At 39.2% G+C, this 18,178-nt stretch overlaps 1 protein-coding gene across 1 annotated transcript in view; it reads left to right on the plus strand.

The window, feature by feature from the left end:
- Positions 1-17,893, plus strand: part of LOC139934998 (uncharacterized) — a 55,965-nt gene extending 38,072 nt beyond the window's left edge. Inside the window, exons 3-5 of the mRNA XM_071929439.1 lie at positions 14,402-14,569; positions 15,829-15,996; positions 16,523-17,893. Of these exons, the coding sequence (XP_071785540.1) occupies positions 14,402-14,569; positions 15,829-15,996; positions 16,523-16,839 (653 nt within the window). The 3' untranslated portion in view covers positions 16,840-17,893. The remainder of the gene's footprint in view (positions 1-14,401; positions 14,570-15,828; positions 15,997-16,522) is intronic.
- Positions 17,894-18,178: the final 285 nt, after the last annotated feature.

An 18,178-nucleotide genomic window follows, 5' to 3' on the forward strand; every position in this document is an offset into this window, starting at 1 on the left:
CAAGGGTTAGGCGAGTCCTTTTCCAGAATACAGAAGACGAAAAATGATTTCATTAATAATAACTATGCGAATTAAATGTTAAACAATTATTATGAAGTAGGTTCGACGACCGATGAGATATGTCTGACCGTGTCCCTTTGGTCCTCTCGGGGGAGGAAACGGCCCGACTGTCGGCGTTAGCTTTCCCCCTTGTGGCGGCGAGTCCATCGGTATGTAGCTTGGACGCCATACCGAACCACAGACAGCCCCCATCCCTTACACTATGGTGTGCTCTCCATGCTACGTCGTCAATCGGTTCAAAGGCGATTCAGCACAAGGCCCAAGTGAAACAAGTTGTTCTTCGCGAGCCACCAGCGATCGTTAAAATGATCAAGGACATGACGCTGTCTATGTCAGACTTATTGACCTGTTAAAAATACGTCGGGCACCAACCTCAAACGGTTTGAAGTATGCACGTGTGGGGATAAAATGCATATGAAGAGTAGTAAAACAGAAGCTGTGAAAGAAAGGGTTTATTTACACGAATGGTCAATTTCTACATGCTCAATAAGATGTTTCGGGCGAGGTTTAAATTCGAATCTGTCACCCAGTCGCCATCATGCAGAGAGTACCACGAAGGAGCTTGATGGTATCCGACTACTCTCCAACAGTAAAACGTTTTTAAATATTGATAACCGAGAGCAACTGTTTTCGAGAGGTCAAACTACCCCCCCCCCCCCCCCGCCACTAAGTACCTCTTGGGTGCCCTTTCTTAATACGTCATCCCCATCGCACCCCTCCCAGATTGTCACCTTGCGTGGTAAAAACCAGGGGGGTAGAAAACTATGAGTTTGTCTTTCAAGTGATGTCCAGTTGCATGCAGCAATCCACATGGCCACCATTAACAGTTCAGCACAAACGAAATAATTGCCAAAACATACTGCTCGTAACTAGTCGAAAGGTCACCCCCCCCCCCCCCCCACGGCCGTCACCACACAGCCACACATACCAATGTCTCCCCTATCCTAGTCCTCACACCATCCCCCACCCTCACCCTAGATTGTCACTCGGCGTGAAGGCGTTGTAATCACCCGGCAGACAATTAAGAGTTTGTCTTTCAATGTCCAGTTGCATGAAGCAATCCGTATGGACTCCACAACCATAGTTCAGTAGCCAACCCCATCTTCTAACACAAATCGATCGTAAGATGCGTAGCCTATGGAAACCGCATCATTGGCAACTGACCGCTAAGCTGAGACGCAGGGTTCACACAGAGTTCAGTCCATCTTCTTCTACTCCCTATTGCTTTGCATGCAAAACATCCTCCTTGCCGTAAATACATCCCTTTATGCTTGGATGAAGTTACGGGAACTAATACGATTTAAAACCAGTCTCGGATTTTGTATGTGTGTTTATATAAAGAGACGCAAGACCCTAATGTACAATTATGAAGATATCAGACTAGAAGATGGATTTCGTTTCTCTCTTAGCTTGTTGTTGTTTTTGTTATTAACGTGAGAAAGCAGTCTGAGTGTTATTTGTGGACCTTTTTCATGGATTGAATAATGTAAATTTAATGTAAAATGTGTCCATCTACAGTTCATTCGTCAATGTTTTCGGTATTTCCCTCACTGATTGTTTGGGCGTGTTGTTTATTCATGTTCGCTCGTTGGTGAATTGTTCGAACTGCAATACACACGGCACCTCTTCATGATTTCACTTCATTTGTCGTTCGTCGTGTTTGTGTTTTTGTGGGTTTTTTAATGGGGTTTTTCGGTTTTAAACTTCTCATGTTTCGTCAGAACTTTTCCCGTTGGTGGTGTTGTTGTTGTTTGTGTTTATTTTTGTTGTCAACACCATCAGCTGTGCGTCAGCATTGTTCCCGCCTTTTGAATCCCAACAATAACCGTCCCCTTTCGCTAATTGACCCCCCCTTCCCGCCCACTCCATCCCAAGCCCCCGGCTAGTGGACGGTACAGCAAATTAAATTGTCGTCCTTTCAGACGAGGTGCATTTTTTTTGTAAACATTTAGCAACCATTAATAAAATGTTATCAAGAGACCCTTGCTAAAGTGCTCTCGTGTGAAAAGGGCTTTATCATCTATGATGACCATCATCATAATCACAATCATTGTCAACAACAACATAATATCTGTCTTCGCTGTCATAATTCCCTATCCTCACCTCAACTTCCCCATCTCATATTCTTCTCCTTAAAGTAAAGTGCGAAATGTAATACTTAATTCAGATCTGGAAAACCGGACCTTGGAACAACATCCATAGCCAGCCTCTTTGCACCCGACACCCCTGTGTTTTCCCCAACAGCTACAGGCGCAATTGCAATCACACTTGGCAATAAGCCTCATTTGCATTTATGTCTTCGTCTCTCTGTCTCTCTCTTTCTCTCTCAAGCCTAGCGCTGACCTGTCCCCAAACTGACCCGGTCATCTCTCGCCTAAGGGGCAAGATCTTTTTATATATTGACCCGAACCTCTTTTGCGCAAGGCTTAAGTTCTGTCTCGTCAATACCGAAAATGTATATCGGGTTGACCGTATGGCTATCTACAGCGCGCATGGCAATATTAATACACGTATCGCCGCCGTTATTTTAAGCGCAGGTATGGTTTTCTCAAAAATTGTTGTTCGCACCGTTAATTTGTTTACGTGTAGTTCGACGGGTGGCATGCACGAACCGTCTTCCACACGCCGTGTCTTCGACGCGAGCAACGGCCAAGGAATGTCGGATAAACGTGGTGGTAGAAGATTGATAAATCACAGTGCTACGGCGTGCCGTTTTTACTCAGTCTGTTATTTCGTACAGTCAGTGGCGTAACTAGACATTTTCATTTGGTGGGGCAAGTAGGGGCAAAGATTAAATTTGGGGGGGGTGGGGCCAAAGAAGTGCAAGATTATTATTAAATGTGTTAACTGATATATAGTTGATACACACCAATGCAGTTCTAAAACAGTCTATAGTCAGCAGGTAACAAAAGATTGCGAAAACAACAAAATCTTAGAGAACATGTCATTTTGTATAAGATAAAACTTTTTGACTGTATAAAAGGATTAAATTACCAACTGTGGTCACCAAGTACCAATTTAGAGTTGTACACAGCATTCTCAAATAGGCTTTGTGGGTGTGTGTAAATACCCAAAACATAATAATATTTTACAGGACACCTCTTTTTTTCTTAAGTTTTTTTTATGCACATTTTTTTGGTTTTTGTTTTGAAAAATGGTTATTTTAAATGATCTCAGGGCAAAAAAAAACAAAAAACTGAGTGTCTTGTCTGAATGCCTTGACCAAACTGTTTCATTAATGTTTTGTGTTTTTCAGCAGCAGAAAAAAACAGTTGATATTTGACATTCATGGCGACCATCTTGAAATAAAAAGTAAAAAGCCCCTCCTCCTTCCTTTTTTTGGAGAAACCCAGACACTAAACATGTTTCTTTTTTTTACTCGGCCTTATTGTAACAAGTGTAAGCCATAAAAAAAAAATACAGGATCGAAATTGTGGGTGTTTAATAATCACATTTTAGTTATGAAACGGATATTTAAAATAGGCCTATCTTCTCCATTGCACCGCTTGCTTCAAAGGAGAAGAAATGGTCTAAGCAACCTTTTTCGCTGGCCATTTGTTTGCTGTAGTAAATTTCTCTGTAGTGCATCAGACCATGGAGGTAGAAATTTCTACCTCCATGATCTGACTTTGTGTTTACGGAGCTATTAGTATTGGTTTGCGTTCAGACCACAACGTATTTAACAGAACTTTGTCACATCCTGCACTCTCTGTAACCGCAAAAACACAACAAACATTTACCGCCAATACAATCGCGCCAGCGTTTCCACGCATTTTTCATGTTATAGTCCACATAGGGCCTACTGATATGAATAAAAGTTTTCCTTTTTACGACAGCATTTTATGCAGCCTTAAAGGAACACGTTGCCTTGGATCGGTCGAGTTGGTCTTTGAAAAGCGTTTGTAACCGTTTTTTATAAAATGCATATGGGTAGAAAGATGTTGTAAAAGTAGAATACAAAGATCCACACAAACATGACTCGAAATTGCGTGGTTTTCCTTTTACCTCGTCGACTAGCACGTCGGCCATTTATGGGGGTCAAAATTTTGACTCCCATAAATGGCCGACCGTGTTAGTTCGCACAGTAGAAGGAAAACCACGCAATTTCGAAGCAAACTTGTGTGGATCATTGTATTCTACTTTTTAAACATCTTTCCAACCATATGCATTATATAAAAAACGGTTACAAACGCTTTTGTTTTGACCAACTCGTCCGATCCAAGGCAACGTGTTCCTTTAACTGATTTATATATAGGGCCTATAAGAATATACTTATCTCTGATTTCATATGGGGGGGGCAAGAGGGGGGGGGCAAAGGTTCTGAGCGGGGGGGGGGGGGCGCCGGCCCCCCTGCCCCCCCCCCCCCCCCCCCCCGGTGGACACTTATTCTCAAACGTTTGGGGTTCATTGGTACACACTAATAAGTATCCGAAGGAAATATTGACCATGTCCCGTGTTATTGCTAAACTTCACCTAGTCCCAACTAAAACGTTTGGGGGCCCATCGATTTCCGTGTACACAATACAGTGTGTAGTCAACACGCACGCTGACTGCAAGAACAGACCCCATATACCCTTCACATAACCCAACCTCATAATATTTAACCCTCGACGGAATTTCTTCAAATTTTTAGAATGTATTAATGACGAATGTAGCTTAATAAATAGTCTGTTTTCAGCTTTTTCCTATGTATAGTTGTCAACTTATTCAAAGTTAAAGTCATCTCAAACGTTTGGGGCTCATCGACTTCCAAGTACCGCCAATACAGCGTATAGTGAATACTGTAACATTCGTGCCAATCAGCCAGTAGACTTGATGACAAGTCGTTAGGCGCTGCCTATTTGTCTGCCTTTCATGCAACAGTCACAGTGCGATGTTACACATATCAGCCAGTAGAGGGCGCCAGCAAGAACAGATCCCCACTATTATACCCTTCACAAAACCCGTCCTCATAGTATTTAAACCTCGGTATAATTTCTTCAAATTTTTAGAATCTATTAATGAAGAATGTAGCTTAATAAATAATATTTTTTCATATTTTTCCTATATATAATTGTCAACTTATTCAAAGTTAAAGTCATCTCAAACGTTTGGGGGTCATCGATTTCCCAGTACCGCCAATACAGCGTATAGTCAACACTTACGATAACTGCATGAAAAGACCCCACTATTATACCCTTCACAGAACACATCCTCATAATACTTAAACCTCGACGGAATTTCTTCAAATTTGGAGAATCTATTAATGAAGAATGTAGCTTAATAAATAATATTATTTCATATTTTTCCTATGTATAATTGTCAACTTATTCAAAGTTAAAGTCATCTCAAACGTTTGGGGCTCATCGGTTTCCTAGTACCGCCAATACAGCGTATAGTCAACACGCACGCTAACTGCATGAAAAGACCCCACTATTATACCCTTCACAGAACCCGTCCCCAAAGTATTTAAACCCGGTAGAATTTCTTCAAAGTTTTAGAATCTATTAATGAAGAATGTAGCTTAATAGATATTATTTTTTCATATTTTTCCTATATATAATTGTCAACTTATTCAAAGTTAAAGTCATCTCAAACGTTTGGGGCTCATCGGTTTCCTAGTACCGCCAATACAGCGTATAGTCAACAGGCACGCTGACTGCATGAAAAGACCCCACTAATATACCCTTCACAGAACCCGTCCCCAAAGTATTTAAACCCCGGTAGAATTTCTTCAAAGTTTAAGAATCTATTAATGAAGAATGTAGCTTAATAGACATTATTTTTTCATATTTTTCCTATATATAATTGTCAACTTATTCAAAGTTAAAGTCATCTCAAACGTTTGGGGCTCATCGGTTTCCTAGTACCGCCAATACAGCGTATAGTCAACAGGCACGCTGACTGCATGAAAAGACCCCACTAATATACCCTTCACAGAACCCGTCCCCAAAGTATTTAAACCCCGGTAGAATTTCTTCAAAGTTTAAGAATCTATTAATGAAGAATGTAGCTTAATAGATATTATTTTTTCATATTTTTCCTATATATAATTGTCAACTTATTCAAAGTTAAAGTCATCTCAAACGTTTGGGGCTCATCGGTTTCCTAGTACCGCCAATACAGCGTATAGTCAACAGGCACGCTGACTGCATGAAAAGACCCCACTAATATACCCTTCACAGAACCCGTCCCCAAAGTATTTAAACCCCGGTAGAATTTCTTCAAAGTTTTAGAATCTATTAATGAAGAATGTAGCTTAATAGATATTATTTTTTCATATTTTTCCTATATATAATTGTCAACTTATTCAAAGTTAAAGTCATCTCAAACGTTTGGGGCTCATCGGTTTCCTAGTACCACCAATACAGCGTATAGTCAACAGGCACGCTGACTGCATGAAAAGACCCCACTAATATACCCTTCACAGAACCCGTCCCCAAAGTATTTAAACCCCGGTAGAATTTCTTCAAAGTTTTAGAATCTATTAATGAAGAATGTAGCTTAATAGATATTATTTTTTCATATTTTTCCTATGTATAACTGTCAACTTATTCAAAGTTAAAGTCATCTCAAACGTTTGGGGCTCATCGGTTTCCTAGTACCGCCAATACAGCGTATAGTCAACAGGCACGCTGACTGCATGAAAAGACCCCACTAATATACCCTTCACAGAACCCGTCCCCAAAGTATTTAAACCCCGGTAGAATTTCTTCAAAGTTTTAGAATCTATTAATGAAGAATGTAGCTTAATAGATATTATTTTTTCATATTTTTCCTATATATAATTGTCAACTTATTCAAAGTTAAAGTCATCTCAAACGTTTGGGGCTCATCGGTTTCCTAGTACCGCCAATACAGCGTATAGTCAACAGGCACGCTGACTGCATGAAAAGACCCCACTAATATACCCTTCACAGAACCCGTCCCCAAAGTATTTAAACCCCGGTAGAATTTCTTCAAAGTTTAAGAATCTATTAATGAAGAATGTAGCTTAATAGACATTATTTTTTCATATTTTTCCTATATATAATTGTCAACTTATTCAAAGTTAAAGTCATCTCAAACGTTTGGGGCTCATCGGTTTCCTAGTACCGCCAATACAGCGTATAGTCAACAGGCACGCTGACTGCATGAAAAGACCCCACTAATATACCCTTCACAGAACCCGTCCCCAAAGTATTTAAACCCCGGTAGAATTTCTTCAAAGTTTTAGAATCTATTAATGAAGAATGTAGCTTAATAGATATTATTTTTTCATATTTGTCCTATTTATAATTGCTAAACTTATTCAAAGTTAAAGTCATCTCAAACGTTTGGGGCTCATCGATTTCCAAGTACCGCAATACAGCGTATAGTGAATACGCACGCTGACTGCAAGAACAGATCCCCACTATTATACCCTTCACAGAACCCATCCTCATAGTATTTAAACCTCGGCAGAATTTCTTTAAATTGTTAGGATCTTCTATTGAGGAATGAAGCTTTATAAATAATATTTTTTCAGATTTTTCCTATGTATAGTTGTCAACTTATTCAAAGTTAAAGTCATCTCAAACGTTTGGGGCTCATCGATTTCCAAGTACCGCCAATACAGCGTATAGTCAACAGGCACGCTGACTGCATGAAAAGACCCCACTAATATACCCTTCACAGAACCCGTCCTCAGAGTATTTAAACCCGGTAGAATTTCTTTAAATTTGTAGAATCTATTCATGAAGAATGTAGCTTAATAAATAATATTTTTTCAGATTTTTCCTATGTATAGTTGTCAAGTTATTCAAAGTTAAAGTCATCTCAAACGTTTGGGGCTCATCGATTTCCCAGTACCGCCTATACAGCGTATAGTCAACAGGCACGCTGACTGCATGAAAAGACCCCGCTATTATACCCTTCACAGAACCCATCCTCATAGTATTAAAACATCAACAGAAATTCTTCAACTCTTCAGAATTTATTAGTAGGGAATGTAGCTTGATAAATAATATTTTTTTCATATTTTTTACCAATGATAGTATTAAAACACGTGTTCTTGCTCACACGTGCGTCGTGGGCGGATTACTCTTCATGCGTGGACAAAACCACTCTGGCTTTTCGGCGATACCTCTAACATGCTACCACCTTTTGAATTGAAATCACAGGCTATAGTTATACTTTATATGTCTACATTAACATAGATTAAAACAATCAAATGGTTAAAAAAACAAAGGTATACGCTCCCGTTAAGGCATTACAAGGCATCGAGTTTTTTTTATAAAGAACTGCTCGTTTACTTTTATAAGATTTGTTATGCCATAAAAACGAAAAAAACTAAAGAGTGAATTTTCTTTGGGGAGATTAATACTTGGATTAACCAATTGAACACAGAACACACATATTTGAGGATACTCAAACTTTCACCAAAATTCATCGTCTTCGCATTTCTGGTCAGAGACGTCAAGACTGCAACCTTGTGAAAAAGATGCTTTATGGCTTCTAAAACCAAGACGTCTGTCAAGTACTGGTATCTGTAAGGAAAATGGAGAATCCTGTAATGTTGCAACTTCGTAAGCTTGCATTTTAAAATTATCAATATTTGACGGTCCACACCGCCTTCGTGGAGGACGTATGACTAGCGGACACTATAGCTATTTTAACGAAATGTTTTAGCACCATATGAAAACAAATCTTGAAAGCATCCCATTATTTTTTGTTTACCTGTAAACATTAGGTAAAATATAGGATTCGTATTTATATAAAAACCTTATAATGTTGTATTAGTCTTAAGCCTATTTTTTAAGAAGTTCATTTCAATACAAGTCCCTCAAAGAAATAGTTGTTTCCAAAAATGTTGTGGAAGTCTGGAAATTTTACATAAAATATAATAGAAACAAAATAAAAAACAATAATAATGTTAACGCTTTTTTCAATATTTTATTAATCATTTTTTTTTCAATGTATACATTGAATCATACAAAGTAAGAACGCTGCATTATTAGTTAATCCTCCTCTCTTTTTCATTTTTTTGGCCCACAAAAGACTGTTCAAGCGTTGACACTTTGTTTTCATCCATCAGAATAATGATGTGCTTTTAAGATATCGAATCGACTGTATAAGTTTTATGCTTGTGCTTACTGCGGCCGATGACGATATTTCAACTTTTGAAGACGGCTGGTCAAAGTTTTCGGAAAGTTGAAGCTCTTAGGTGACACGAGTGAAAATAGCCCCCTGTGTACACGGAAATCGATGAGCCCCAAACGTTTGAGATGACTTTAACTTTGAATAAGTCGGTAATTATAATTAGTAAAAATATGAAACAAATTATATACTAAGCTACATTCCTCAACAATAGATTCTAAAAATTTGAAGAAATTCCGTGGAGGTTTAAATACTATGAGGATAGGTTCTGTGAAGGGTATAATAGTGGGGATCTGTTCTTGCAGTCAGCGTGCTTGTTGACTAACGCTGTATTGGCGGTATTAGGAAATCGATGAGCCCCAAACGTTTGAGATGACTTTCACTTTGAATAAGTTAGCAATTATAAATAGGAAAAATATGAAAAAATATCATTTATAAAGCTACATTCTTCATAAATAGATTCTAAAAACTTGAAGAAATTCTACCGGGGTTTAAATACTTTGGGGACGGGTTCTGTGAAGGGTATAATAGTGGGGTCTTTTCATGCAGTCAGCGTGCCTGTTGACTATACGCTGTATTGGCGGTACTAGGAAACCGATGAGCCCCAAACGTTTGAGATGACTTTAACTTTGAATAAGTTGACAATTATATATAGGAAAAATATGAAAAAATAATATTTATTAAGCTACATTCTTCATTAATAGATTCTAAAACTTTGAAGAAATTCTACCGGGGTTTAAATACTTTGGGGACGGGTTCTGTGAAGGGTATATTAGTGGGGTCTTTTCATGCAGTCAGCGTGCCTGTTGACTATACGCTGTATAGGCGGTACTTGGAAATCGATGAGCCCCAAACGTTTGAGATGACTTTAACTTTGAATAAGTTGACAACTATACATAGGAAAAATATGAAAAAATATTATTTATTGAGCTACATTCTTCATTAATAGATTCTAAAACTTTGAAGAAATTCTACCGGGGTTTAAATACTTTGGGGACGGGTTCTGTGAAGGGTATATTAGTGGGGTCTTTTCATGCAGTCAGCGTGCCTGTTGACTATACGCTGTATTGGCGGTACTAGGAAACCGATGAGCCCCAAACGTTTGAGATGACTTTAACTTTGAATAAGTTGACAATTATATATAGGAAAAATATGAAAAAATAATATTTATTAAGCTACATTCTTCATTAATAGATTCTAACACTTTGAAGAAATTCTACCGGGGTTTAAATACTTTGGGGACGGGTTCTGTGAAGGGTATATTAGTGGGGTCTTTTCATGCAGTCAGCGTGCCTGTTGACTATACGCTGTATTGGCGGTACTTGGAAATCGATGAGCCCCAAACGTTTGAGATGACTTTAACTTTGAATAAGTTGACAACTATACATAGGAAAAATATGAAAAAATAATATTTATTAAGCTACATTCTTCATTAATAGATTCTAACACTTTGAAGAAATTCTACCGGGGTTTAAATACTTTGGGGACGGGTTCTGTGAAGGGTATATTAGTGGGGTCTTTTCATGCAGTCAGCGTGCCTGTTGACTATACGCTGTATTGGCGGTACTTGGAAATCGATGAGCCCCAAACGTTTGAGATGACTTTAACTTTGAATAAGTTGACAACTATACATAGGAAAAATATGAAAAAATAATATTTATTAAGCTACATTCTTCATTAATAGATTCTAAAACTTTGAAGAAATTCTACCTGGGTTTAAATACTTTGGGGACGGGTTCTGTGAAGGGTATATTAGTGGGGTCTTTTCATGCAGTCAGCGTGCCTGTTGACTATACGCTGTATAGGCGGTACTTGGAAATCGATGAGCCCCAAACGTTTGAGATGACTTTAACTTTGAATAAGTTGACAACTATACATAGGAAAAATATGAAAAAATATTATTTATTGAGCTATATTCTTCATTAATAGATTCTAAAACTTTGAAGAAATTCCGTCGAGGTTTAACTACTATGAGGACGGGTTCTGTGAAGGGTATATTAGTGGGGTCTTTTTATGCAGTTAGCGTGCGTGTTCATTATACGCTGTATTGTGTACACGGCCAATCGTGGGAAGTGTGAGGACTGTTGCTGCCAGTTTAGTGTAGCCTTATTACTTCGGATACTAATAGTGTGTACCATCGAACCCCAAACGTTTGAGAATAAGCGTCCACCCCCCCCCCCCCCCCCCCCCCCCTCTGGTTACGCCACTGCGTACAGTGATGCAAGGTGGTTTGAATACAAGTGGTGATATACCATTGGTCATTACTGCACAGTCCAAAATAGCCTTTGGTGTTCTTCTTTTTGAGTAGGATACCCAAAAGCGATGTTGAAAATCAATGGGTGTGTATTTCACCGTGATTCATTGCAGCCCGATGCGGTGTAAAGGTTCGTCCTACCAGGTGAACTATTCGGTTAATTGAATGTTGGCATCGCGGGACAATATCGACATTTTGTGAACAATCGATTGTTTGTAAAGATTTGACGACCGAAACACTGAATTGCGACGCCAAGAGATGCACTTTTAGGTGAAATGTCGATTTATTTAAGCTACTTTACCAAACAGTTACATGTTTCTGTGACGAGAAAGGATTTAACATGGTTCTTCTTGTTTTGTTTTTGTCATATTGTTTCCAATCACAGTTTTTTAAATAGGCTATTAATGCTTTAAACTTTTGTTTTAGAAAACTCAAGTCCATGTGTTCAAGTTTCTAAAAGACAGTGTTTGGTCGTGTTAAGCCAGAAAGCTTGGATTTAAAGCCATTATGTGTGCTGTACAAATAATAGTGTCAGAATTGACCCGGATTCCAGGTGTCAGAGGGTCTGGCCTTTTTCGGGTCAGAGGCTATCAAACTCGAGAGAAGTTGTCAAGGGATGGAATTTAAATTCGATGTTGTGTATTGAACCATTTCTGGGTCATTTTGGCACAGATCCCAGGTCATTCTGACCCAGAAATGGATCGGGCCCAGACCCAGATCAGAGTCAATTCTGACCTAAAAGCTTTTAGTTTTTAGTTAGACCAGCATGTTTATGTCACCTCGATGTTTACCAAAAGAGTGACATTTTTGCATTCTGAAGCAACTCATAGCAGGCAAGATTACTTTGGTGTTCAAGTTATTTTTTTTTAATAATAAATAATGCTCTTTATCCTGATGCAAATTTAACGTTTATTAAGTTCAAGTTATATCTGTACCGTGGTTGGAAATGAAACAAAGTCTTTATGAACAACATGACATGATAAAATTCGCCCCAATCTTTATGAAACGGATGTTTAAAGCCATTGGACCCTTTCGGTAAACAGTATTGTCCAAGGCCCACACTTCGTGTATCACAACTTCTACATGTATATATAAAATAACAAACCTGTGGAAATTTAGGCTCAGTCGGTCATCGGAGTCGGGAGAAAATAACGGGAAAACCCACCCTTGTTCCCGCACGTTTCGCCGTGTCATGACATGGTGTTTATAATAAATCCGTAATTCTCGCTAACGAGAATTTATATTGTTTTGATGTTTTCTCAAAAAGTAAAGCATTTCATGGAATAATATTTCAAGAGAAGTCTTTCACCATAACCTTCTGTAAACCCTGTAAATTATTTGTAAATCTGTGAACTTTTATTTTTTTTCTGTTCTAATGGCTTCAAAGGGAAAGGTACACGTTGGGTAATTACTTAAAACAAATATCAACTTAAAAACTGACTTGGTAACAAGCTTTGGAGAGCTGTTGATAGTATAAAACATTGTGGGAAACGACTCCCTCTGAAGTAACGCAGTTTTTGAGAAAGAGGTAATTTCTCACTAAAATAATAAAAGACTTCTAGCTAGAAGTCTATTATTCCTATCTGAAAGCACACAAATTCATCCAACAAGGGTGTTTTTTCTTTCATGGCATTTTCTCGCAACTTCGATGACCGATTGAGCCCAAATTTTCACAGGTTTGTTATTTTATGTTTATGATGGGTTACACCAATTGAGAACACTGGTCTTTGACAATTTACCAAACGTGTAAAGTGCCTTTACTGAAATGTTTGTTTTGTTGACCTCTGACCTGTAACGTCACAGTGGTTTCTCTGCTGACGAGTTTTCCTCATTGGTTTCCTTCTTCATTGGTTTCCGGATTGCTTCCCCAGGCTGTTTCAACTCTTCTGTTGAGGAACCGTCTTCATAAGATGTGGCAATAAGAGTGTGCTTAGTTGTATGAAGCTGTTAATCAGAATAATCTGCACTGTCTATGCTAAGCAAAACACTCCGGGTAAGGCATAGGTCGGTGCAATAAAAAAATATAAACATCATGGAATTTTGGCTGTTAATATGTTTTTGATAAGCAACGGTTACAGTGCTAAGTATGATTTTTTTTGCTTGCAAGCTTGTTGAAATTGGACCCTTATAGTTAGACATGGGATTTCATGTAAACTTCATATCCAGGGGGAAATTTCAAAAAGTTGCGTTTCTGCACAAAACAATATTGCTTTAACGCAGAAAGAAGCTACCAGCCACTTATACATAGTTTGTGACTGGTCCCTGCTTATGTTTGCTTAGCAGACATTTTAAAAGCATTTTTGTATACATACGCAGCTCTAAGAAATTAGACCCATGTGCTAGTCTATGATTTTAGAACAGGCACATTAGTGTTGTAATTGTAGTTTTACAAGACACTGCTCAATAATGGCAAAGGTCTTGAGTTCGAACCCCACCGAGTATCTCCTTGGGAAAGTGCCGAGTATACAGTGCCTACACACATCGGTATAAAGAAGGATAAGCCCGGAATTAAAGGCAGTGGACACTATTGGTAATTACTCAACATATTTTTCATCATAAAACCTTTCTTGATTACAAGTAATGGGGAGAGATGGATGGTATAAAACATTGTGAGAAACATCTCCCTCTGAAGTGACGTAGTTTTCGAGAAAGAGGTAATTTTCCACGAATTTGATTTCGAGACCTCAAGTTTAGAATTTGAGGTCTCGAAATCAAGCATCAGAAAGGACACAAATTCGTGTGACAAGGGTTTTTTTCTTTCATTATTATCTCGCAAATTCGACGACCGATTGAGCTCAAATTTTCACAGGTTTGTTATTTTCTGCATATGCTGAGATACACCAACTGTGAAGATTAGTCTTTGACAATTACCAATAGTGTCCACTGTCTTTAATAACTCTGTTATGATATAATCACTATTCAAAGATCCCCCGAAAAACTATTCAAACCTTCTTTTACTCACTCCACCATTTCCTTTGTTTTCCCAACTAGTACCAAAGCTCAGAAAGAGACGAAGAATAGAGGAACTGGAAGCAGAAGTTCCCGTTGCTATTGGATACTGGGGCAAGCCCTCAGCGCTAGAGGGCGCTAAGTATGATTTCCTCTGCATACAAGCCACGCTCAAATCCAACAAGCCCGACAGTCTTTCCTTTGTCGAAGGTGAGTTTTGCACATTAATGGAAAGTTTGGTGGCATGGGACTTAAATTAGCACATTGTCTTCAGAGCTCTCAACAATTTTGCTGTTTGGAATTGACCCTTTAAAGGATTTTCAATTTTGTTCAGACAAGCACAAAAACACCTATAAGTGAGTTAGGCCGTGTCCGAAACGGCGACTTCGGCGACAGCTACGGCTAGATCGCGCGCGTCTGCCTATTCTTCAACACTGGAAGACGCGCTGATCCAGACGTAGCTGTAGCCGAAGTCGTCGTTTCGGACACGGCCTTACACTTTATTTCTATCGTCTAAATTCGTATCACCCAAACCGCACAGCGCCCTCTTTGATTGTGTCAATCAGTAGTCGCCCGTCACGTGCCAACCAAAGAAATATACAACTTGTCAACAGTGCCACTGTCGGATGCAATTGTGTCCGCCATGCAATACTGTCCACTCCGGACACTTTTGCATATGCAATCGTGTCCGGGGCTATGCAAATACCGTCCGGTGGACATGTACATGATTGTAAATGTATGTGCACGCGTAAGCGAGCGTGCATGCACTGAACCTACGGTTTTTTTTTATGCAGCATGAATATTCACGTATTTTATGATTGCAGCGAATACCAAACGACCGAACATTTCCCATGTCATTCATGACATGCACTTAGCTTGTAAAAAATGGCAAACGTGTTCCGTCGACCATGGGCGTTTGATTTACGGCAAGGACGGTTTTGCACGGGAGCACAACTGCATATGCAAATGTGTCCGGGCGGACACAATTGCATTATGCAGCAGCGTCCAGGTGGACACGATTGCATATGCAAAATCGTCCGGCGAACATTATTGCATATGCAATAATGTCCTCCGGATAGTATTGCATAGAGGACATAATTACATGCGACACCGCCACAAAACGCACCGACGTCGCCATGGGGAAAAAAAATTCACACGAGTTTTCTAAACCATGGTCTTAGAGGACGTTTATATAACTTATCCCATTGCACTATATAAGCGGCAAAGACGGAATGCATAAGAAACGAGATGAAGAAATGCCCAGTTTTAGATGTGGAAGGAAACCCTTAAAGGGAAACCCATGCCATCAGGGATTAGAAACCTAGTCCACAAGCAAGGCTTCGGTCTGAGGTGGGATTCGAACCGGGATCTTACACAGGTAAACGGCAGTGAAATAAACCACTGAGCTATAATTATAAACCTGATGAAACATGAAACGCAACTTCTTCTTCCCCTCCCCTATTTTTTAGAATTCATGGTTGATTCCGGAAGTGACGTAGTCACAGCGAGACAGGAGATTCTTGATCAGCTTGACCTTGAGCTGATCGGTACCATTCAGAGTAGGGGTGTTCACACCACGGTAGAGAAGCAGCTCTACAAGGCGATACTGCGCATTGGAAAACAAGAGGCTGAGATTGAGGAAAGTCTAGGGCCCTTCATATTGTAACCATCCCAAAGATAAAGTTTATTTTAAAAAGGCACTGGCAGGACACGTTTGGTGGTTCTCAAAGAACAGTGTTTTCACGTGTATCCAAATACTATTCTATAAAGTAACACATTTTGAAAAGTTGGACTCAAGTGGTCATCGACTTTGCAAGAGAATGAATGGTGAAAGAAAAGGCACCCTTATTGCACATTTTGTGTGCTTTCAGATGCCTTAAAAATGTGTCAGGCCTTAGGTAATTTAACATAAGTGGGAAGTTACCTCCTTCTTAAAAACAACATTACTTTTAGCTCCATGTTCAGTGGGAGCCATTTCTCATAATGTTTTATACTATCAGCAGCTCTCCGTTGCTCGTTACCAAGTAAGTTTTTATGCTAACAACTTGTTTTGCAAAGAGTATCCAGTGCCTTTAAATTGAAATAAACTCGCCAAGTTCTTTCCTAATTCGTTTTTGTGGTATAATGAGTTAATTTTGAGTCACTAAACACTTTGCAATAAACAGGTCATGCCTGAGCCGTACGAGTCAATCGGCAACAGAGTCATGCGTCACTTTCGCCACGTGATCGACAGCACGGTCCACTATTGGCTGCAGGGAAACAGGCTGGAACTTGGCGGGTCCTCTGGTCAAGTCTCGCTGGTCGGCAGCGTCAGCGGAGAGCATACGTCACACAGCACGCCTGAAACTCTGGAGTCCGGGGAGTCCAAAGACGGTTCCACACCGGAAGAGAAACAGGAAGCCAAGGGCAGCGATCCGGGAACCAGGGACGTCGAAGAAGAGGAAGACTCCTCAGCGTCCTCAGAAGAGAAATCACCGTGACGTCACAGGTCAGAGGTCAACAAGACTTATTAAAAGTCCCATTTGCCATCACTATGGTAAGCAGTATTTGAACAGCCGCGACATTATTATGTAAACTTCTCATGGATGTATATTAATGTAAAGTTATTTTAATTTTGTTTTAAAAGTAATTGTTTTTGCTGCGCATTTCTGACGAGTCAATCATGATTTGGAAGAAGAATGAGAAAGGAAATTCTGGAACTCTACCTCCACCGTGGTTTGATAGTTTTTGCCAGTTCGCACTAGGCAATGTTTATAGGCAACCAGTTCCAGGCAATCTCCAATAAGGAATATTATTCACATTTTAGTTTTCTGTGGGTAGCGAGTTACAGCTAAAACAGTGTCTCTTGTAATGTCGAAGTCGTCCTCGTGTAGACAGTGCAGTTGGTTGCGCTGCCTCAAAGTTGCCTGTAAATGTTGCCCAGAGTGACAATTCTCTTAAAGTTTTAGATTGAAATCTACTTCTAATCGGTTGCAATTGCAACCAGAGACAATTGCAGATGATTGTGTCCCTAGTTTCAAGATTAGATTGAATTTCAGTCTTAACATTTATAAGGGAAGTCTCTTAGCATTGGTCTGCACCAAAGTTTGATGAATTCGCAAAGCAGACTGTCCCTTTATTCCCTTTATATGGATCAGTCTGCTTTGCGAATTCATCCAACTTTTTTAAACTCTCAAACCATTGGTTTTTCACGTGCCAAAGTAAAACTTGTTGAATTCTTATGGATATTGGGTTGTCGTTTTACCTTGATCCTAATTTGAAATATTTCTTTACACAGTTTTTCCCAATTGGCCAAAGCCAGTTGACAATAATTATTTTACCGATGATCTTGAAGGCAAGGAGAACTGCGTTCATTTGTATTTGTTAAAGGTAAGGGTAAAAAAAACAGGCTCGTCAGTTAAAGCTATTTTTTAACAACCAAGGTTTTTATTAAAAATCCTATCAGGCCAAGTAAAACAAGAAACATGTTTAGCGTCCCCGCCCGCTTCCTTTTTACAGGCCGCCTCCTTTTTTTTTATGCACATTTTTTTTTTTTTTTTTAATAGGGTTATTTTAAATGATCTTAGCAAAAACAATCTGAATGTCTTGTCTGAATGCCTTGACTAAATTGTTTCAGTTGAAAAACGGAGGATATTTGACATTTTAATAAAGAATGGCGGCCACCTTGAAATAAAAAATAAAAAATAAAAAGCCCCTCTTCCTCCTTTTTTTGAAAAACCCGGACGTGAAACATGTTTTTGTTTTACTTGGCCTTAGTGTTACCGCTAAATATTCTATAGGTGTGACACTGTCAGTACACTGTCATTTTACATTTTTGTT

This window comes from Asterias amurensis, chromosome 3, assembly GCF_032118995.1.
Source record: "Asterias amurensis chromosome 3, ASM3211899v1".
Taxonomy (NCBI): domain Eukaryota; kingdom Metazoa; phylum Echinodermata; class Asteroidea; order Forcipulatida; family Asteriidae; genus Asterias; species Asterias amurensis.